Genomic DNA, 23,000 nt, shown 5'->3' with positions numbered 1-23,000 from the left:
AAGAACGAAACTCTGTCTCAAAAAAAAAAAAAAAAGAAAAGAAAAAGAAAAAGAAAGAAAGAAATGAAAAGAATGAAAAGAAGCACTTAAAGAGGCTGAGCCTGGCAGATCACTTGAGGTCAGGAGTTCAAGACCAGCCCGGCCAACATGGTGAAACCCAGTCTCTACTAAAAATCCAAGAATTAGCCAGGCGTGGTGGCACACACCTATAATCCCAGCAACTCGGGAGGCTGAGGCACGAGAATTGCTTGAACCCAGGAGGTGCAGGTTGCAGTGAGCTGAGATCATGCCTTTGCACTCCAGCATGGGGAACAGAGCACGACTCCATCTCAAGAAAAAAGAAAGACAGAGAGAGAGAAATATAGACATATCTTATTAGTCCCCTGGGACCTCTTCAAAAGATCTCTCTTTTCCTTTCTTATTTCTAATTACCATACTACATACCACCTCCATTATGTCAGAATGTGCCCTATTTACATGGATTTGTCCAAAGTCATGGAACTCCGGGTTATGTTCCTCATATTTCACAGAGACACAATCAGAGCACACGCTGCTCTTCCGCCTCTCTTCCTTTCCTCCATGTAGTCTGTAGCTACCTGTTCTCTTCTTTGTTTGTAGGAAGATCTCTGTTGTGTGGTGTGGGAATCTGTGCCAGCGTGTCTTTTTACTGTGCTCTCTTTGAGCAGCTATCAATGCTTTCGGGTCTTCTCTTTAAGAAGAATGTTTACTCTCAATTGTTTAAAAACTAACTAAATAGTAAGAAGATTGCAAATCCTAACCTTTTTGGGGTTTTATATTGGGGGCGAAAGTTGGCATCTGCAGTAAGGATGATTTCATTATCTGAATAAATGACCAAAAATAACTTTGCTGACTTGCAGAGCTCATTGTGATGCCAAAGGACATTGTAAGGTGAATATCTGAATTGGAGGAGGAAGAGGGGCATCCTCTGAGCCAGGTGTGGCAGGAGGTGACATCAAGGAGGGTTAGGCTGCGTAAACCCAGGGACATAAGGAGCTGCAGTCAGGGAAGAACAAGGTCTACAGATGGAGTTGCAGGGACTGTGTCTGGATCCAGTGTTCTCAGAGGTGTCGCCTGCAGGCAGGGGCAAGGGCTGGTGCCTGGTTTACAGCATTCCTTTTGGAGTCTGGAATAGTGGGGACAACTCCCTGTCTTCTCTCCCCTTAGGGGTCTGCACTATGGAAACAACCTGTCAATCCAACTCAAGGCACAAGGACACAGCCCAGACAGCCATGAGACCCTCTCTGTGGGGACCCTAGAGCACCTATCATGAACGAGGACACCAAGTAGGTGATTTTTTTCTCCCCTTCACCTCCTCTTCTCCCCTCCTATCTACTTCTTCACTCTTCTCCTACTGCCAAGATTGGTCCCTACCCAAATCTGCTTACTGGGCTGCCCCCAACACAACAAACCTGCCCTTGACCATCATTCAGCATGAGAATATAATGATCAGACACAGAAAATCAGGAAGAGTTTTGAGACAGCATCTAATCTACCCATTTTAGAGATGGTATGACTGAGGCTTATGTAGGAAAAAGGCTTGTTCAAGGTCACACTATGAGTGTATCCGCTACGATGGGCCAGGTTACACTGCAGTACATGCACCCTCTAAAGTCCCAGTGACTCATGGCAACAAAAGTTTATTTCCTGCTCTTGCTTCCTGTCTGGTGCGGATTGACTGGGATTGCTCCTCCACATCATCCTCTCTCCCAGACTCAGGCTAACAGGGTAGCCATGATTTGCAATATTTCTGGCCCCTGGAGTAGAAAAAAAGAAAAAGTACTGTGAATCACACCTTGGTTCTTAAAACGTCTATACAGGCATGACATGAGTCTTTTTTAGCATATTTCATTGACCAAATTTCATGGCTGTGCCCAATTTCAAGGAGGCAGAGAAGTGTAATCCCACCAAAAGCCTAGAAAGAGGAGAAAGAGTATCTGTGAACAGCCCTAATGCCTACCCCAGAGAATTAGTAACAGAGCTGGGCCATGGATCTTTCAACCATTGCCCTCTGTCTCCAAGATTATTCCCCATGGAAATCTCAGTGACTGATAATGATGCCATGTGCTTTTTCTCTGGAGTATGGTTAGCCTTAAAGAGATTTGTGTCATATCCTAAGGGGATAGAACACTAATGATGGAAACAAAGGTATTGTGTTAGACTGGCTGGAGGATAAATTTGAGGATGAGAAACATCACCAGAAATCACACCGTCCAGGCACTACTTACTTCCATCTGGTGCCATGCTGTCCTGGACCATTTCTTCATGGGCAGCATGGATGCTGGACACCATAGCCTGGAAAAGAAGTTATACCCTAGGCTATGGCCACATCCTTTTTCTGAGATCACACAAAATCCAGGGTGCTGGTGCCATCCGGGCATCCAAGGCCTTGGAAATTTACTGGCCTGGGAGGCAAGAAACCTCAGTTCTGCTCCTGGCTCTGTCATGGACTTGTTGTGTGACCGTGGGCACACCCTTTGCCCTTCCTTGGCCATGGTCTTTCCATCTGTTTAGTGGAGATGGTGATCCCTGCCTAAGGATCATGGTGTGAGCATGTTTCATAAATTCTAAGACTCTCTGCCTAAGTAAGGACCTCCTGAGATTAGCCCAGTTGAGGGGAAATGACCAGTGGGGCTGGCAGCACATACAAGTATGTCTCTGCTGCATGCCAGGGAGTAGCTGGACTCTAAACCCCAGCACGCATAGTACTGGCCTCAGCCTCTGGGAATTGGGAAGGCTGGCTTCTGGGTGGACCTCCTACTCTTTTCAGAGTTAAAGGTGGACTCTCTGGAGTTGTGAGGCTAAAATAAAGTATATAAAGCACTTAGACAGTGAGTGCTTTCACAGTGAGTGCTTTCCAAGTGTGTACTGCTATGAGGAAGGAAATAGTACCAGAAGGTACATCTGGAAATGTGATAGCATGGTCCACTAGATGATAGACCACCATTTAGTTGGCCAGTCCTCAACTGTTAGACATTTAGGTTGTTTCCAATTTTTAATAATTATAAATAGTCTTGCAGTGAACATCTTTGTAACTAAATCTTGTACATATGTTCATGATTGTTTCCCAATTTTTCCCAATTCTAGAGTACTAGAAATGGAATTACTGAATCAAAGGAACTGCACATTGTTTAGGCTTTTGCTGTGTAAATGCCCCTTGCCCTCTATTGGTACTTTTATAAGGAGGTGATTTAAGAGTTCCAGTCCCGCCAGGCATGATGGCTCACACCTGTAATCCCAGCACTTTCGAAGAGCGAGGTGGGCGGATCACCCTGAAGTCAGGAGTTTGAGCCTAGCCTGGCCAACATGGTGAAACCCCATCTCTACGAAAAATTACAAAAATTAGCTAGATATTGTGGAGTGCACCTATAATCCCAGCTACTCAGGAGGTTGAGGAAGGAGAATCGCTTGAACCCAGGAGGCAGAGGCTGCAGTGAGCCGAGATTTCACCATTGCACTCCAGCCTGGGTGACAGAGCGAGACTCCATCTCAAAAAAAAAAAGAGTTCCAGTTCAGAAGGAGAAAATTTGCTTAGCAAAAGAGGTGATGGTCTGTGTTAGCTAGGATTAGAGTTCACTGTGAGTAACAGAAAGCACTAAACAACAGTGGCTTAACCAGAATGGAAGTGTATTTCCCTGCCATGTAATAGAAGTCCAAAGTCAGTGAGCACAGGGCAGATGGGCAGCTCAGTATGGGTTCCACCTCATGATTCAAAATGGCTGCCCAAGATCCAGCCATCCCATCGACATTCCAGCCAACAGGAAGGAGCAAAGAAGAATAGACAACACTTCCACTTACATTCCACTGGCCAAATTACATGGTTACATAAAACTGCAAGGGAGACTGGGAAATAATAATCTATTCTGGATGACCAGAGAATGTTTAGTAGTTCTAATACTGAAGAAAAAGGGAAGAACAGATTTTGGGAGACAACTAGTTGTCTCTGCCATGAGGTTAGCTCAGACTGAGAGCAGCATAAATAGTTCACGGAAACAAGAATGAGTAATGCATCCTCAGGGGACTGTCCACAGGGGATGAACTAGGCCATTCCAGAGAGCCAGGATGTAGGCACAAACGGAGTGGGGAGGGGGTGCGGAAGAAAGAGACTGATCTCTGGAGCCAATCCCTGGGCAGAGACATCAAGACTCCATGGAGAGGCCACTTCCCTGCCTATTTTTTGTTGCTCAGATGTAGGGAGAGGTTCTTGACTGCTTGACTTCCCCAGAAGCTCCCCTATCCCCCAACTCACCTTCCCCAGATCACCTTCCCCCTAGTTCACCTGTCCCCAACTCACCTGCCCTCAGGTCACCTGCCCCGCAACTCACCTATTCTCCATCTAATCACCTGCCCCCAATTCACTTGTCCTCCAGCTCACTGGTTCCCCAGCTCATCTTCCCTCCAGTCCCTCTGTCCCCCAGCTCACCTGCCCTCAGTTCACCTGTCCCCCAGTTCATCTTCCTTCTAGCTTGCCTGTCCCCTGCTCACCTGTGCCCAAGCTCCCCTGTCCCCCAGTTCCCCTGTCTCTCAGCTCACCTTCCCCGCAGTTTCCCTGTCCCCAGTTCATCTGCCCCCAGATCCCCTGTCCCCCTGCTCATCTGCCCCCAGTTTACCTGTCCTCAACTCACCTCCCCCGCAGTTCCCCTGTCCCTCAGCTCATCTGCCCCCAGTTTACCTGTCCCCCTCAACTCACCTATCTTCCCTGTCCTTCCAGGGCCGGCTCCTCATGGACCCTGTTGACCTCCAACTCGGTAACAAGAACCTGTGGAGCTGTCTTGTGAGGCTGCTCAGCAAAGACCCAGAATGGCTGAACGCCAAGATGAAGTTCTTCCTCCCCAACACAGACCTGGATTCCAGGAACGAGACCTTGGACCCTGAACAGAGAGTCACCCTACAACTCAACAAGCTGCATGTCCAGGGTTCGGCCACCTGGCAGTCTTTCATTCATTGTGTGTGCATGCAGCTGGAGGTGCCTCTGGAACTGGAGGTGCTGCTGCTGAGTACTTTTGGCTGTGATGATGGTAAGGGCAGGTGTGAGAGACGCAAAGCAGCCAGGCCAGCACCTGTGTCATGGAGAGTCAGGGGGAGCCCAGGAACCCACCTGAGTCACAGACAGGGTGTAACCGAGCCAGGATCTCAATTCTGTATTTCTGGACATTTCCCAGAACAAATTCCCTAATGCGCCCAAATCTGCTGGGGCCTGGATGCTTCCACCTGGCTTCACTCGAATTGTTTGAATTGCTGAGTGCCTGCTTCCAGCCACAAAATCCCACATAGCCCACAATGCCCGAGAGAGTTCTTTCTTTCTTTTTTGGTAGGGGGAGGTTGTTTTTTGTTGTTGTTCTTGTTGGTTTTTGTTTGTTTATTTGTTTTTCATTTTTGAGACAAGGTCTTGCTCTGTTGCCTAGGCTGGAGCACAGTGGCACAATCATAGCTCACTACAGCATCCAACTCCAGGACTCAGGTGATCCTTCCCACTTTAGCCTCCCAAGTAGCTTGGACTACAGTAGAACTATAGGTGCACGCCACCACATTAGGCTGATTTTTCATTTTTTTCTAGAGACAGGACATCATTTTGTTGCCCAGGCTGGTCTTGAACTCCTGGCCTTAAGTGATCCTCCTCCCTTGGCCTCCCAAAGTGCTGGGATTACAGATGTGAGCCATCACACCTGGCTAGAGGTGTTTTGTTCGTTTGTTTTGCAACATGGTCAGAAAGAGTGACGGGGAGCGCCTTCTGCCTTCTGCTGATAGATAGTCAGGTTTAACGCTGTTCAGTTCCATGGGGATTTCTTGGGCACCTTCTGTTTGCACAGCACCAAGGGGAAACACAGGACATTGAGGGGCAACAGCGTCCTTGGAGGGAAAATGGGAACTCACTTAAGAACTCTACTTCAGGCCGGGCGCGGTGGCTCAAGCCTGTAATCCCAGCACTTTGGGAGGCCAAGACGGGTGGATCACGAGGTCAGGAGATCAAGACCATCCTGAGCTACACAGTGAAACCCCGTCTCTACTAAAAAAAAATACAAAAAACTAGCCGGGCGAGATGGCAGGCGCCTGTAGTCCCAGCTACTCGGGAGGCTGAGGCAGGAGAATGGCGTAAACCCGGGAGGCGGAGCTTGCAGTGAGCCGAGATCGCGCCACTGCACTCCAGCCTGGGCGACAGAGCTAGACTCCGTCTCCAAAAAAAAAAAAAAAAGAACTCTATTTCAAGGCAGAGTGTCGGACATGCAGGAGGCTGGGCGGCACATGCACACATGTGCAGACATATGCAGATACACACAGTTGTATACATGTGGGTATGTGCATAAACCCATATACACATGCATAACACATGCATGCCTGTGCACACACATACATCAACTTGCATGCACTTGCATATACACATTTCTGCCCACCACTGCCTTCAAAGCTCACCGTCACATTTTCTCCACAACAGATAACTGAGTGTTCAGTTTATTTCTCCTTTGCTGGGTACCCACCCTGTGGGATGAGCCCTGAGCCAGGCAGCAGGCCAGAGCTGGTCCCCAGCATCCCATGACAGCCCCATACCACATTACACTCTCCCCTCTTTTGCAGGGTTCACCAGCCAACTGGGAACTGAGGGGAAAAGCCTACCTAAATCTCAGCTCCACCAAGGTGAGAACTGGAGTTGGGGGGTGGGAAGGGGGTGGTGAGCACTGTGAAGTCCCCACTTCCAAGCTGGAGGAGGCTGTTGGTGGCTGGTCACAGCCATTTCTCATAGGCCATGCTCCTCGTCTGTCCCTGACCCTTTTGCAAGTGTGTCAAGCCCCTAACTGTGTCTCCCAGCCCCACCTCCTCCTGCTGTGACTTTCAAGGCTTTAGCTTGTCCTGTTACCAATTCTCAAGGGTCTAACCTGGAGCCCCTCAGGAAGCCTGTTCTCACTTTCCTGCCCTCAACCCGCAGGGCCTCATCTTCCAGCCCTAAAGCGTCAGGCTTCACTTGTATACCTTGGCCTTGACACTCACCCGCAGCTGGTGTCTTCACCGGGGGTGCCTTTGGCTGATTTTCTGAAGAAGCTCAGAAGGGCCAGTGATTAATGACCACCTACTGATTCATGGGTCACACTTTCGTCTCGGCACCTTGATTTCTACAGAAGCATTGACTTTAATGATCACTGTGCCTGGCAGTAATGCCAACAGAAAACCCACCCTGTAATCTCAGCTCCCTAGTGAATCAAAACTGTCCAAGTCCCTGGTGCAATAGGCCCATATCACTGAGCTGGCATCATTGTCTCATGGCTGTAACCAGATCTGATTGATATTTGACCAGTGAGTCCCTTTTTAATATAGGGTTTTTTAAGATATTGAAGTGCTCTCGAACTGCTTCCAGCCTCTTAGCGGGGCAAGGAGCCCAGGGCCCTGCTCCAGGGGCTATTCCTGTTGGTCACTTAACTTAGCTGTGGGAGCTGTAACAGGACCCTGCTTGACTTCTTAAAATTTTTTCCTGAGTCCTCTTTCCTTTCTCCCTCCCTTCGTTTCTCGGTCCCCTTCTTTCTTGTTTTCCTTCTTGCTTTCTCAAACTCTTCCAGAAAGGCATTAAAGTGATTCTTGAAAATCCATGCAATGAGACAAGACTCAGGAAATCATTAAGGGAAGTAAGGAAATGTGATTGATAAGAAATTAGGATGATAAAACACTAACACAGGAGGGAGGTTGCAGGCCCAGCCAAACTCACTGGGAACTTCACTTATATGACCAGTGGTGGCTTCCATAGAGCTTGGTCCTTCCCTGATGGACAGATGGCCATCTAGTGCTTGGAGCTGAGTGTTTCTGGGGGCTGTTGGCTGTCGGCCATGCTTCCCGCATCCTGGACTGCAAGACTGCCAGGCCCAGAACATCCACCTCCCAATGGGGGGCCTAGAAGTCCCCTCTGCAAATAGAAGCTGATGTTGACCCAGCCTCTGCCTGCTGCCTGCCTTTCCAGTCCCTGCACTTGGCTGCCTGCCACCTGTCTGTGGACTGGAGTTCCCCAAAAGTTCTGGGTACCCCCTCAGCCCGGATCCCCAGACTCGGCTCCTCCACCCCTTCCTTTGCTTTTTCAGGCCTGAAGCGCCCGCATCAGAGCTGTGGGTCCTCACCCCGCCGGAAGCAGTGCAGGAAGCAGCAGTTAGGTGGGTACCAGTGTGGGGAGGAACCTAAACAGAGAGATGGGGTTGCCTGGGGGCCAGGACCTGGACCCTGGACCTTGTCCCCTGCCAACAAACCTCCAGAGGCCCAGTGACTCTTGTCTCACAAGTTTCCAGGAGAAAAGGACTAGAGGTCCTGCACAGGCAGAGGAGAAGCCTGGGCTGGCAGCAAAGGGTCTCCCCACCCATCTGGCTGCATGGGGACTTCTCTCGAGAGGGCTCCGCTGAAGGAGCTGGAAGCACCATACAGGTCTCAGCTTCACCATCCAGGCTCTTCCAGGGACACCCTATGTCCTCAGTGTTGAAGGAGACCCAGGGAGGAGACCAGTTTGGGGGTGAGCAGGGGTGAGGAGGGGTGAGGAGGCCTGGGAGAAACCCCCAAGACAGAGGCCCTGGGGGCCCATGGGGAGCTGCTTAGGGCAGACCAGGCCAGTGAGAGGAGAGGGGACTTCTCTCACTCTTGACCAGTTCTCAGAATGGTCCTCATTCTCCACTAGTTGTCCCACTAATGGGAGCCCTCTCTGTCCCCACTGCTGCCAACCATGGCCATAACCAGAGGATTCACATCCACTCAAAATAGGCTACTACCTTGGCCTTTCCCCCTAGGGTTCCCCCCAAAAGCAGCCCCAGCCCTTTCCCTGGGTCACCTGAGACCTCTCAATGACCCAGGAATTAAAGGGTTAACATCTGGCACTGTAGGGGCCCAGCTCCCACAGTTCTGATCAGTAACGCCTAGGCCTACAGGTTGTTAGTGCTCACCCCTGGGCATTGCAGAACTGAAATATTGGGAAGGGGCACTGGGATCCAGATATCACAGAAAGAGGTTGTTTCAATAAGATATTGCAAAGGGGCCAGGTGCAGTGACTCACACCTATAATCCCAGCACTTTGGAGGGCTGAGGCAGGTGGATCAGTTGATCCCAGGAATTCAATACCAGCCTGGCCAACATGACAAAACCTTGCCTCTACTAAAAATACAAAAATTAGCTGGGTGTGGTGGTGTGCACCTGTGAGGCAGGAGGATCACTTGAGACCAGGAGTTTGCTGCTGCAGTAAGCTAGGATCATGCCACTGCATTCCAGCCTGGGCAACAGACTGAGACTCTGTCTCTGGGAGGAAAAAAAAAAGGAAAAAAAAAAAAGAGAGTTTGCAAAGGAGGTGCCCTATTCCCCTCCCCGCATCTTACTGAACCCTTACACCACGTGTACTGTTGCAGAATGGATAGAACCACGACCCACACTTCTCCATTCCCACCTGCCTGTTTAAATAGCTACCAGAGAGCCTGTACTCCCTTAGAACTGATTCCTCCTGGAAGTTGGGGTGGCACAGATCCCCTTATGGTGCTCTTGACACTCCCACCCTCATCCCGTCATACATGCACACCTAGGGCTAGAGGCTCCCAACGGCCCAATACTGGGGCAAGAAGACATGAGCAGAGGGCCAGGGGGTCCTGTCCTCATGCCATGTCGCTGCCTCTTGCAGAGTTGGCCAAGAAGTACCTGCAGCTCCTGCGGACCTCTGCCCAGCAGCGCTATGGAAGCCGAATCCCTGGGTCAGGGCAGCCCCACGCCTTCCACCAGGTCTATGTACCTCCAATCCTGCGCCGGGCCACAGCATCCTTAGATACACAGGAGGGGGCCATTATGGGGGACCTCAAAGTGGAAGATGGCACTGACGTGAGCATCTCGGACCTCTTCAACACCAGGGTTAACAAGGGCCCAAGGGTGACCGTGCTTTTGGGGAAGTCCGGCATGGGCAAGACCACGCTGGCCCACCGGCTCTGCCAGAAGTGGGCAGAGGGCCATCTGGACTGTTTCCAGGCCCTGTTCCTTTTTGAATTCCGCCAGCTCAACCTGATCACGAGGTTCCTGACGCCGTCCCAGCTCCTTTTTGATCTGTACCTAAGCCCTGAGTTGGACCCTGATGCTGTCTTCCAGTACCTGGAGAAGAACGCTGACCAAGTCCTGCTGATCTTTGATGGGCTAGATGAGGCCCTCCAGCCTATGGGTCCTGATGGCCCAGGCTCAGTCCTCACCCTTTTCTCCCGTCTCTGCCGTGGGACCCTCCTCCCCGGCTGCCGAGTGATGGCCACCTCCCGTCCAGGGAAGCTGCCCGCCTGCCTGCCTGCAGAGGCAGCCATGGTCTACATGCTAGGCTTTGATGGGCCACGGGTGGAAGAATATGTGAATCACTTCTTCAGCGCCCAGCCATCGCGGGAGGGGGCCCTGGCGGAGTTACAGACAAATGGGCGTCTGCGAAGCCTGTGTGCGGTGCCTGCGCTGTGCCAAGTTGCCTGTCTCTGCCTCCACCATCTGCTTCCTGACCATGCCCCAGGCCAGTCTGTGGCCCTCCTGCCCACCATGACTCAGCTGTATATGCAGATGGTGCTCGCCCTCAGCCCCCGTGGGCACTTGCCCACCACATCCCTGCTGGACCTGGGGGAGGTGGCCCTGAGGGGCCTGGAGACAGGGAAGGTTATCTTCTATGCAAAAGATATTGCTCCACCCTTGATAGCCTTTGGGGCCACTCACAGCCTGCTGACCTCCTTCTGCATCCGCACAGGCCCTGGGCACCAGCAGACAGGCTATGCTTTCACCCACGTCAGCCTGCAGGAGTTTCTTGCTGCCCTGCACCTGATGGCCAGCCCCAAGGTGGACAAAGACACACTTACCCAGCATGTTACCCTCCATTCCCGCTGGGTACAGAGGACCAAAGCTAGGCTGAACCTCTCAGACCACCTCCCCACCTTCCTGGCGGGCCTGGCATCCTGCACCTGCCGCCCCTTTCTTAGTCACCTGGCGCAGGGCAATGAGGACTGCGTCGGCACCAAGCAGGCTGCCGTAGTGCAGGTGTTGAAGAAGTTGGCCACCCGCAAGCTCACAGGGCCAAAGGTTGTAGAGCTGTGTCACTGTGTGAATGAGACACAGGAGCCTGAGCTGGCCAGTCTCACTGCACAAAGCCTCCCCTATCAACTACCCTTCCACAATTTCCCACTGACCTGCACCGACCTGGCCACTCTGACCAACATCCTAGAGCACAGGGAGGCCCCCATCCACCTGGATTTTGATGGCTGTCCCCTGGAGCCCCACTGCCCTGAGGCTCTGGTAGGCTGTGGGCAGATAGAGAATCTCAGGTGAGTAAGAGTGGAGGAGGACCGGGGAGGGAATTGGGCTTTTGGGGGAGCAGAGGCCAACCAGTCTGGCAGACCTCTGCCAAGGGGACTGGATAAGAATCTTGAATATCAGAGCAGAATGGCCTGTAATGCAAGAGAGGAAGCTCCATGCCTTGACAGGACCTCTGGAGTCCAAATGGATCCTCCTCTTGTCTGTGGTTTCTGGATTCTCAATCTCTGTTAATCGTGGGCTGAAGCCTCAGATCCAGGCTGTCGATAGAGGCTGTTGGACTTTGGGCAGGTGTATGGAGCACACACATGCACACTGTCTAGGCCAGAGCTTCTTCATTCCTAAAACGAATCTGTAACAATAGCCAACTCATAGGGTCATTGCGAGAATGAGATGGGATAATGCATGAAAAAACACTTTGTAGCACAGTGCCTGGCACAGAGCAAAAGCTCAGTGTGCATATTAGCTAGAGAAAAGGCTAGACTGTAGTAACAGAGAAACCTCCTCCCCAAATACAGTAGGTTAAATAATGTAGACTTTTATTTCTCTCTCATGGAAGAGTCAGAGGTAGGTGGTCCAGGTCAATGGAATGGCTCAACTCCATGCAGTTATGCAGGGACCCAGGTCCCTCCCATTTTGCTTCATTATCCCCTTGGGAATCCTATCTGCACAGCAAAGCTAGGTCTTGGGTATATCAGTGCTCTGGCTTGGGAACAGGGAAAGAGCATGGAGGAACATGCCAATGCATTAAAGTTCAGTCCTAGAACTAGGACACAGCCCTTCCACTCACATTCCGTTGGTGAAAACATAGTCACCTGGCCACACTGAGCTGCAAGGGAGGCTGGGAAATGTGATCTCTGTCTGGGAAACCATGTTCCTCACGATAGCTCTATTGCTGTAGATGAAGTGGAGAATGGGCTTTGGTGGACGATTAGAAGTCTCGGCCATAATATGTATTTGTTAGTACTACTGCATTAAGCCCCATCTGTCTAATGGAGTGGTGATGACTTCTCAGCTCTGCCCAGCACTGATCCTCTGACACTTTGCTTCTTCTCATGGCAGTTTTAAGAGCAGGAAGTGTGGGGATGCCTTTGCAGAAGCCCTCTCCAGGAGCTTGCCGACAATGGGGAGGCTGCAGATGCTGGGGTGAGCCAGGCCTTGGAGCTGAGAAGGGTCTTCAGCTGGGGATGCCTGGTACTCTCCTCCCTCCCTTTAATCCTGCACAAGGCAGATTCCTGGCCTCGCCCTTTTCCCCTCCTCGTTCCTCCCCACCATCTTTGCTTACTCTGTAGGTTAGCAGGAAGTAAGATCACTGCCCGAGGCATCAGCCACCTGGTGAAAGCTTTGCCTCTCTGTCCACAGCTGGAAGAAGTCAGGTGAGTGATCTCCAGGAGGGCTCACTGACTGGGGAGATAAGTCACTGCCCAGGTCCCAGAGCCCCCCTGGGGCCTGCCTGGGGCCTGCATGTTCCTCCAAGTCTGACCAGTAGTTTTTCACTGAGACCCAGAGAGGGAAGGCATCAGTCCAAGTACTCAGCAGGGCTGAGTCCAAACCCAAGGCTCCCAGAGTCCCCAGAGCAAGGCTTCCTTCATCTAATATTTTGGACCATCTTGGAGGAGCATGAGTGTTAAGTTATCCCTTGTGTTATCCCTCTTTCTGCAATCCCAGGAGAAGGGATGGCAGTGCGTAGGCAGGAATCAGGCACTGTGGGTATACATAACTACATGAAGCACCACACACCTTCACATTTGTGCACACATGTCTATACTTGCACAGAAGTACACAGGCATATGCAAGAATATGCACCCACACATGCCACTCATAGGTGTGCACATGTATGCAGCGCATACATATACAGTTAACTGCATGTACACATTTAGATGCCAGCACACTCTAACTAACTAAGCTCATATGCACAAATATGCTCCTGCCCTGTGTCTGGGACTGAGTACCATGGGGAGTAGTGGGACCAGTGACCCTCCTCACTGGCAGGATGCTGCTAGTTTATATGGCACTTTTATGACATTTAGAGAAGGCACTCCTTCATCCACACAGATGCAGCTTGTCACTAAGGTTCAGCACTTGTTGAGTGAAAATAATAAGTTGGACCACAGTCCCTATTGTCGTCTCAGCTGGGCATCTGTGAACAGTGATTAGGCAAGGGTTCAGAAGTATTGAACTTGTTGACACTTTTTCCTGGCTATTGAGGGTGACTTTAATTTTGTCTCCCATCACCCACCATTATTCTTAATCACCCTCACTCCCCTCAGCTCATCAGTCTCCCCAGCTAGGAACCCAGGCAGGGCTGACTTGTGAACCGGTGGGGAAAGTGGGGTCAGAGAGGAATGTGCTTGGCTCAGGGCTCTGGGTGAGTCAGGGCCACAGCTGAGACTGGAAGCGACACCTGCAGGATCCCAGTCTAGACTTTACTCATTGCCTGCGGGCCTCAGACGCATCCCAGACATAAGCCCTGGGAGCAGGGTGCTGGATCTCCTCATTGCACTTCATGAAGAGGCCATCAGGCTGTCTTCTAGATTCCTTGAGCCACCAGGCAAAAACTTCCCTATAGGAACCAAATAGACCCAGAAGTGGGGCCAGCAGAGGGTCTTTCCTCCTCGCTGTGCCTGCTGGAATCCAGCGAGCAGGCCATCGGCTCTTTCTGGGCCCCTGTCTTATATCTCCCACATGAGGGTGGTCATCCTGTCACTTGCTAACTGGGACTTGCAAGTGCCCCAACCCCAGGGCAGAGAGACTGGACCTTCATCTCCTTGCAGTTTTCGGGACAACCAACTCAGTGACCAGGTGGTGCTGAACATCGTGGAGGTTCTCCCTCACCTACCACGGCTCCGGAAGCTTGAGTAAGTGATCTTTCCACTGCCCCTGCAGCCCAGTCCCTCTCTATGCCTGAGTCACCCCACTCCCTTACAAGGCAAGGAAGGTCTGGGGCCCATGGGATAGGGGATTCCACTCCTGACACCTTTGCCACAATCATGCAGCCTGAGCGGCAACAGCGTCTGCGTGTCAACCCTACTCTGCTTGGCAAGGGTGGCAGTCACGTGTCCTACCATCAGGATGCTTCAGGCCAGGTGAGCAGAAGGAAGGGGATCTTGGCCTTCAGGGCCTTGAGAAAAGGGGAGGGGAAAGTGGGATGGGAAATGGAGGAGGCCCCTCGTCTGCAAGATAAATCTGTGCATGCCCTACTGTTTTACTCACAGTTCTACCTTCAGAACCTAGCTCAGGCTTGGCACCTGGTACTTAGTATATATTGAATTAATGGATGAATGAAAAGATGAATGGATGGATGGATGGATGGATGGATGGATGGATGGATGGAAAGATGTATGGGTGAATGTAAAGATGGATGCATGGATGATGGATGGATGGATGGATGGATGGATGGAAGGATGGATGAAAAGATAGATAGGTGGATGAAAAGGTGGATGGATGGATGAAAAGATAGATGGGTGGATGAAAAGACGGATGGATGGATGGATGGATGATGGATGGATAGATGGATGGATGGATGGATGGATGGATGGATGAAAAGATGGATGGGTGGATGAAAAGATGAATGGATGGATGGATGGATGGATGGAAAGATGGATGGATGAAAAGATGGATGGATAGATAGATGAATGGATGGATGGATGGATAGACGAATGGATGGATGAATGGATAGATGGCTAGCTGAAAAGATGGGTGGGTGTATGAAAAGATGGATGGATGGATGGATGGATGGATGGATGGATGGATGGATGGATGGATGGATAAAGGAATGAGTCAACAAGTCTACGAAGCACAGGCATAGCCAAACGAATAGTTAGCTATGTGTTGCCCTCCATGGTGTTGAACCAACATAGCCAGTTTGGATCAAGGGGTAGGTTAGGTGTCATGCTTCTTAATCATAAAAATTTCTGTCAAAAAATTTCAGCCTGGCCCAGTGGCTCATGCCTGTAATTCCAACACTTTGGAAGGCTGAGGCAAGAGGATTATTTGAGCTCAGGAGTTCAAGACCAACCTGGGCAACATAGTTTCTACAAAAAATGAACAAAATTAGTGGGGCATGGTGGTGCATGCCTGTGGTTCCAGCTACTTGGGAGGCTGAGGTGGGAAGATTGCTTGAGCCCTGGAGGTTGAGGCTGCAGTGAGGTGTGAACACACCACTGCACTTGAGCCTGAGTAACGGAGTGAGATCTCCATCTCAAACTTAAAAAGAAAGAAAAAACTCACAGAATCCTTAATTTTTAATATATTTCTTGTGAAAATTGTTTTTATGACTTTTTAAAAGACTCTTGCAGGATTCATCAAGCAAAGACATAATCAGTATTTCACATGCCTGATTTGAAGCACTTTTGCTGGTTCTGTTATGTTTCCATGTCAATTGCAAAATCAGCTTCATCTGGATGTTTGGACATTTGGGGCAGAAAAGGGTGTGCCTGTGGTGGGTGATGTGCTGGTTTCCAGTCCCTGGGTTTCATGGTTTGGTATCTGATCCTGCAGGAAGGCAGATCTCATCTTCCTTCTTTCCCCACCCGCAGAGACAACTGCAGAGCTACAAAGGTAAGAAGCCAAGAGGCGGTGGGTCTGGGACTATCCTTAGAAGCAACTTGGGCTCAGGCAGTTGAGGGGAAAGGTGACCAAGAGACTAGGAAGAGCTGGGATATGGGGATTCTTCCTGCTACGGCTGCACTGAGGAATGAATTATTGCTTAGGTTGGCAAAGGATTTTAACTTCCTCTAGCATGTCCAGACCACATCTGGTCCCTGGGGAAGGAAGCATCCCCAGAAGTCTCAGAGGAAGGCAAACCCTTGGGGATGACATAAAGATATTGTTAGACTGGCATTACTAGATGGTGAAAACTCTGGGAAAGTCCTTACAACTGAAAAAAGGCAGAGAGGGCAATCATGGTACCTACATCTCAGGGTTGTTCTGAGAATTAAGTGAGTTACTACACTTAAGGAGTTTAGAGCACTGTTAGTGTGCAGTGGGCAGTCAAATGCTGGCCATTCCAGCTGTGCATGGATTCCAGCTTGGTAAGTCTTAGATAAGCCAAGAAAAGGAAGCTGCTTTTCCCTAAAAGACCATCACAATTGTGCTCTCCCACACTTTGGTCTCCTGGCTAAGACTCAGAGACAGATGTATGTATGCCCCTGAGCTATCTCTTTCCCTTCTCTGGGTCTCAATTTCCTTGCCTGTATAATGACCTGGTAGGGTAGGGCCAATGTTGCTGGGTGCGGTGGCTCATGCTTGTAATCCTAGCACTTTGGGATGCCAAAGCAGGAGGATATCTTGAGTCCAGGTGTTCAAGACCAGCATGGGCAACATAGCAAGACCCCATCTCTAAAAAAAAAATTAGCCAGGAGTGGTGGTGCATGCCTATAGTCCCAGCTACTCAGGATGCTGAGGTTGGGAGGATCGCTTGAGCCTGGGAGCTTGAGCCATGATCACACCACTGTACTCTAGGCTGGGCAACAGAGAGAGACTCTGTCTCAAAAAATGACCCGCTAGGACCAGTGTCACTTTCTTTCCCCTCCAACTGCTTAAAACTGTGATGCTCAGTAGGATAGCCACTAGCCCCATATGGCTATTTAAATTTAAATAAATTAAAATTAAGCAAAATGAAATTATCAGTTCATTAGTCACATTAGCTATACTTCAACTGCTCAATGGCCATAGGTGACTAGTGGCTCCCATAGCGAGTGGTACAGATGCCAGGATATTTCCATCATTGCAGAAAGTTCTATTAAACAGGCTGGCATGGTGCTTCATGTCCATAACCCCAGCACTTTGAGAGGCTGAGGGGACAGGATCACTTGAAGCTAGGAGTTCAAGACCAGCCTGGGCAACAAGGTGAGACCTCCATCTCTACAAAAAAAAGAAAAAAAAATAGAATAGCCGGGCATGGTGATTCACTCCTATATTACCAGTTGCTCAGGAAGCCAAGGTGGGAGGATCACTTGAGCCCAGGAGTTTCAGGCTGCTGTGAACTAGGATAGAGTCACTGCACTCCAGCCTAGGGACTGAGTGGGACCCTGTCTCTAAAAAAAAATCTGGTTAGCACCAATCCAAAAAGTCTGTGAAACCGGGCTCATAATGTCCTAGCTTCCCTGCATCCCCTAACGCTCCCTTAGCCCAGTGGGGGAGAGTCTATGGTTTACCATAGCCTGGCCTCACTGCATACAGCTCATGCTCCTCGCCTTCTGAACCACAGACAGCACACCCACAAATGGAGACCATCACATCATCGACAATAGCAGCTTCTGTTTACTAAGCTTCGATTTTACACTTATGCTGGGTACTTGGACGTACATTGTCTCGTTCAATCCTTCAGGTACCTATGTGTCAGATGTTGTCATCTCATTTTAGAAAAGAGAAAAGGGGGCCAACGGCAGTGACTTGCCCAAGGCCACATGGCTATACACGGCAGAGCCAAAATCTGAATAAAGGTTCCATTTGACCTCAAACCTTTTGCCCCTCCTGCTCTGCTGAATCACACCTTGGGCATCTGTAAGCAATCTTCTTTGTTACCAACTCACTTTGAGTTGTGCTTCAGGGTCTCCAGCCTCTAGAAGCCAAGGAAAGAGGCTTGATCCACCAAGCCCTAGATGCCTGAGCCCAGGCCAGTGTTTGATTTATTCTTGCCAGAGCTCCAGACCTGCAGGAAAGTGACGGCCAGAGGAAAGGGGCTCAGAGCAGAAGCCTGACACTCAGGTACCTTGGAGGGATCTATTGCCTTAGGAGGGGGATATGATGTGGGGGAAAGTCCCAGGTGAGGGAGAGCAGGGGCAGGGAGGAGAAAGGGAAAAGCAGATGAGGGAGAGGGAAAGGATTAGCCGGGTGTGATGCCCATCCTGGATAGGCCATCCTGGCTTGAATAAGGAGCGTCTGTCATAATAACAACAATAGCTACAACTTTGGACCCTGGCTATACATATGCTGGGCATTGTGCTAGAAGTTTTATATCTTTACCTCACTGTAATTCCTTTAGAATATCTGTGAAGTACACATTATTTTTTCCCTTTGAGGGAGGAGGAAACTGAGTCTCAGACAGGTTAAGTCCCTTGCTCAAGATCACCCAGCTATTAAGAGGTATGGCCAGGATTAGACCCAGTTCTGTGGGCCCCCTGACTCCCCCAGCACTGGAAGCTGGAGGGGCCATGGAGTAGCTGTTTTCCCTGAGCCCTTCTGTCCCCCATTCCTACCCAAGGCTGCAGAAGTGTCAGCTCCAGGTCCACGATGCAGAGACCCTCATAGCCCTGCTCCAGGAAGGCCCTCACCTGGAGGAAGTGGAGTGAGTATCACGGGAAGCCCTGGGGTAGGAGCCAGGAAAGGAGGTTGGAGAGGGTGGGCAGGGCCTCGCCTTTGGGTGGGTGGTGTGGGGGAGGGGCATGCTGCCTCATGAAGAATTTGGGGGAATCAGATCATTGTAACAGCTGCTACTATTCAGCACTTGCCCTGGGTCAGGTGCTGTGCTAGGGACTGTACATGCCTCCTCTCATTCACTCCTCACATCTCTGTGACGTAAGCACTGTTACTGTCCACGTTTTATAGAGGAGGAAGTTAAGCTGCAGAAAGGTAAACTTGCTCAGGGCCACACAGGTAGGAAGAGTCTACGCTAGGGTTCAAGCCCAGACAGTCTGGCTCCCAGCCTCATCCTCATAACCACTGCTACCTCTCTTGCTGAGATCTGCCAAGTAGAAACCCCACCACACCTGGGTCTGCCTTCCAAACCACAGTCCCTCAGGGTTCACCCCACCCCCTTCATCCTTCTTCCAGAGTAGCGTGGGGTAACCTTCTTTTTTCGGGATGGAGAAATTCCCGTGACGTCCAGGAGCCGATGACAGTAGTGCTTGGGGATGGATGGAGGCTCTGTCATGTCCCTAGGAGGGGGGCCCCTCCAGGAAACCTCCATGTGAACGTGAAGGCAGAGGATGGAATGCCATGATGTGTTCTGGGGCGAGTGGCCCCACCTCAGGGGAAGATGGATGGGGTGAGGGTTGCCATGGTGATCACCTCTTGATCCTGGACCTCGTCCCATTGGGAGAACCAGGATGGAATTAGGGTTTTTTTTTTTTATTTTGTTTTGTTTGTTTTTTTGTTTTTGAGACGGAGTCTCGCTCTGTTGCCCAGGCTGGAGTGCAGTGGTGCAGTCTCGGCTCACTGCAAGCTCTACCTCCTGGGTTCACACCATTCTCCTGCCTCAGCTTCCCAAGTAGCTGGGACTACAGGTGCCTGCCACCACGCCCGGCTAATTTGTTTTTGTATTTTTAGTAGAGACGGAGTTTCACTGTGTTAGCCGGGATGGTCTCCATCTCCTGACCTTGTGATCCGCCCGCCTCTGGCTCGTGAAGTGCTGGGATTACAGGCGTGAGCCACCGCGCCCGGCCAAAGGTGGTTTTTTAACAAGCTCACACACTTCTACCTGCCTCACCAGCACTGAGCATGCCCCTCCCCGAGTGCCGGCACCTGCAGAAACAGCCCCATCACACGCCTGGTTACACAGCCACCTCCTAGCCCCCTTGCCCTTCTCCCACATTTAGTCCCTCCAGATGGACCTACTGGTAGTGCTCAAAACTATCCTCTTTTCCTCCACCGTTCCAGTCCAACCCACCCTCATCTCTTACCTGGATGAACCCTTCGCCTTGCCCTCCTTGCTGGCTTCCCTGCTTTCACCCTGGCCACTTCCACCTGGCAGAGAGTAGATTATATTTCACTGATGCCTGCCCCCTTCACTCCTTCCCACTGCTCAGCATAAAGCCCACATTCTAAACTCCCAGGTGGTCCAGATCCCTGCCCCCAGCCTCCCAAACCCCATCTGACCCCATCCTTCCACTCAATCTCCAATGCAGACACACTGGCTCTCTTTCAGGTCCTTGTATGGGTTATGCCACAGGACCTTTGAATGTACTGCTTCTACCACCAGGAACACCCTTCCTCCATCTCTCTCCCGCCTTTTACCTACTGAACTCCTTCTAGTACTTTCAGCAAGTACCTTAAGCATCAAAGAAGCCATCCTCGACTCCCAGACTAGGTCAGATGCCCCCATAATCATGAAGTTTATCACAAAAAGCAATTATGTAGCTTGCAGCATAAAGGAAGAGTTGAGGGTGGGGCCTTGAAGCCAGGCTGCCTGGGTTCAAATCCAGATTCACCCTCGAGCAGGTGCCTTAACTACTCTGCACTTCAGTTTACTCATCAGTAAGGTGAGGATAATTACAGTGCTTACATCATCAGCACTATGAGGACGAAATAGGCCAAAAGTCACAGAAGCACCTAAGATGTTGCCAGGCATGTGGTATGCAGTCTGTTGATTTCAGTTATTATCAAGGTTCATTCCTGAGAGTGATGCTTTGACTAAAGTCAGCAAAGAAAGAGTAAGTGATGGGGATTGAGGGAGGACTCCAGCCCCACAGTACGCGCATTGGGCCCCTCTGTCTCAGCCTCTCAGGGAACCAGCTGGAAGACGAAGGCTGTCGGCTGATGGCAGAGGCTGCATCCCAGCTGCACATCGCCAGGAAGCTGGAGTGAGTTGTCCACCCCACTGCTGGGTACCAGGGAAGGCCCTGTAGAGCCCCAGGTGGTCCCTGTGTTCCTAATCAACAGTAAGGGTGCTGATCCACTGCCACCCCTGCTTCCTCCCAACTCCAGCAAAGTCAAGATGGTTCAACCATGCCTTGCCTTCACCTCTGGCATGAGCCACTCTCTTAGTCCAATCATCCAGCACCCTTAAATGTATAAAATGCGTTTATTATAGATCAATGGCTTGGATTCCAATTCATCTTTGTAGAAGCCCTGGAGTAGGGTGGGGTGGGGTTTTGCACTGGGGAGGTGTCATGCTGGGGTGCTGGGGTAGGGAGTGGTGTGTTCCTGTGGGGATACACTGTTGGTGTGAGGGGTGGTGAGATGGAAAGGAAGGCTATTAGGCTGCTGGGTGTGCTGTGGTGTTGCGTGGGGTGGGGATGATGTTTGGGTGGGGGTGTCTTGGGGATCTTAGATCAAGTGTGGGTTGGGGTTGGGGAGAGTTGAGATTGGGTAGCAGTGATTTGGGGCCTCGGCTTTGGATTTCAATCCTGGCTCTGTCACTTAGTAGCTTTGTGGCCCTGGGAAAGTAATTGAATGTCTCTGGGTTTCAGTTTCCCCCTCTGTAAAATGGGATTACATGAAATCATATATGTACGAAGCCTTTTGTACAGAGTCTGGTACAGTCAGGGCTCAGAAAATGGTGGTTATTTTACAGATGAGGAAACTGGGGGTCAGAGAGGTAAAAACACTGAGTTCTTGCTGTCAAGCTGGATAACTTTATTCTCCAAGTGGGGTTGGGGTATCGTGCATTTCTTGGCTCGCTCACATGCACCAGAATCCTTTGAGATCCCCTGGCAAGGGACCCAGGACAGCCAGGAGTGACAGCCAGCAAGCTGCTGAGCCACGAGGAGGGGCTAGAGCTGGCTGGGGCTGGGAACCTCAGCCACATGCCAACAGCTGCCTTCTGCTCTCCACAGCCTCAGCGACAACGGGCTTTCTCTGGCCGGGGTACATTGTGTGCTGAGGGCTGTGAGTGCATGCTGGACCCTGGCAGAACTGCGTATCAGGTGGGAGCTCCCCCAGACCACGGTACCCAACCCCCATCATGCTCTCTCTAAAACCCTTGAAATTCCTTCTGGGCCCAGGCCTTGGGACCGGCAGAAGATGCTGCTGCTGTCCCACCCAGACCCCGTTACAGCCGGCACCCCTCTTGCTAGCTGCTGCGGATATAGGCTGCTCACAGTTTATACCTCTGGAGAACTACCCTTGGCAGAAAAGAGCCAGAGATGCCTGGGAGGATACAACCTCCGCTTCCCCCTAACCTGGAGTGGCCAATGACACAGGCAGAGGGCACAAGTCTCCAACCCAAACTCTCCAGTGGGCCAAAGCTCCCTGGAGACCAGGCCAAGGACCTGCTCCATTTGGCTTCCCTCAGTCCCTGACTGTCAGTCCATGACTTGCACAACTGCCAAACGACATGTGACCCCCTACCCCATTCACAGACCCAGGCTCTGCCACTAGGGAACCCAATCCTATTTCTGTAAGTCTCGCTGTTGAGTATGGGGAGCTGAGGACGGATGCTGATTAATGTCAACTCAGTTCCCACTCGGAGGAAAGCCTCATTCTCAACCGGGCAGGGTGGTCCCTGCTTTAAACATCCCTCAAGGGAGGAGAGGGAAGCCGATTCACCCAAAAGGTAGATGAGGGGACCTCGGTTCACTGTACATGATGATTCAATAAAGGGTCCCTAGTGCATTCCGAGCGATGCCCTGTTCACTCCCAGGAACTTATACTAAATAAATTGTCATGATTGTGCAAACACATTCAGCTGTAGAGAAGTTCACCTACACCTTGAGCCCAGAAGTTCGAGACCAGACTAGACAACGTAGACTCTGGTTGTAATTGGAAAAAAAATGAAAATAACTGGAATGTTTAACCGAGGGATATTAGTTAGACTAAGTTACTTCCAGAGAGAACTCAGTGGAACCATGGAAAATAAATGATAATATAGTTGCAGTTTTAATATGGAGGGTGACGGGGGTTATTAAGTAAACATAAAGAAATTTCTTTGGAGACAGGATCTTGCTCTGTTACCAAGGCTGGAGTGTAGTGACGCAATCATAGCTCACTGTAACCTCCAAATCCTGGGCTCGGCAATCCATCTCTCTCAGTCTCCCAAAGTGCTGGGATTACAG

General features: G+C 50.7%; 1 protein-coding gene and 1 pseudogene across 1 annotated transcript in view; one reads left to right on the top strand and one right to left on the bottom strand.

The window, feature by feature from the left end:
- LOC105509595 overlaps positions 1–4,743 on the bottom strand; it is a 32,226-nt pseudogene extending 27,483 nt beyond the window's left edge.
- The window catches only part of NLRC5 (NLR family, CARD domain containing 5), an 83,667-nt gene that overhangs the window by 12,782 nt on the left and 47,885 nt on the right, over positions 1–23,000 (top strand). The window contains exons 2-15 of the mRNA XM_011938862.1: positions 1,186–1,304; positions 4,730–5,036; positions 6,592–6,651; positions 8,079–8,147; positions 9,644–11,294; positions 12,346–12,429; positions 12,576–12,659; positions 14,058–14,141; positions 14,280–14,369; positions 15,784–15,843; positions 17,929–17,994; positions 18,491–18,574; positions 20,724–20,807; positions 21,783–21,872. Of these exons, the coding sequence (XP_011794252.1) occupies positions 4,742–5,036; positions 6,592–6,651; positions 8,079–8,147; positions 9,644–11,294; positions 12,346–12,429; positions 12,576–12,659; positions 14,058–14,141; positions 14,280–14,369; positions 15,784–15,843; positions 17,929–17,994; positions 18,491–18,574; positions 20,724–20,807; positions 21,783–21,872 (2,801 nt within the window). The 5' untranslated portion in view covers positions 1,186–1,304; positions 4,730–4,741. The remainder of the gene's footprint in view (positions 1–1,185; positions 1,305–4,729; positions 5,037–6,591; positions 6,652–8,078; positions 8,148–9,643; positions 11,295–12,345; positions 12,430–12,575; positions 12,660–14,057; positions 14,142–14,279; positions 14,370–15,783; positions 15,844–17,928; positions 17,995–18,490; positions 18,575–20,723; positions 20,808–21,782; positions 21,873–23,000) is intronic.

The sequence above is a fragment of the Colobus angolensis genome, unplaced genomic scaffold, assembly GCF_000951035.1.
Source record: "Colobus angolensis palliatus isolate OR3802 unplaced genomic scaffold, Cang.pa_1.0 Scaffold178, whole genome shotgun sequence".
Classification (NCBI taxonomy): Eukaryota; Metazoa; Chordata; class Mammalia; order Primates; family Cercopithecidae; genus Colobus; species Colobus angolensis.
The sequence above is the reverse complement of the archived record's forward strand: the minus strand, read 5'-3'. Positions and strand labels throughout refer to the sequence as shown.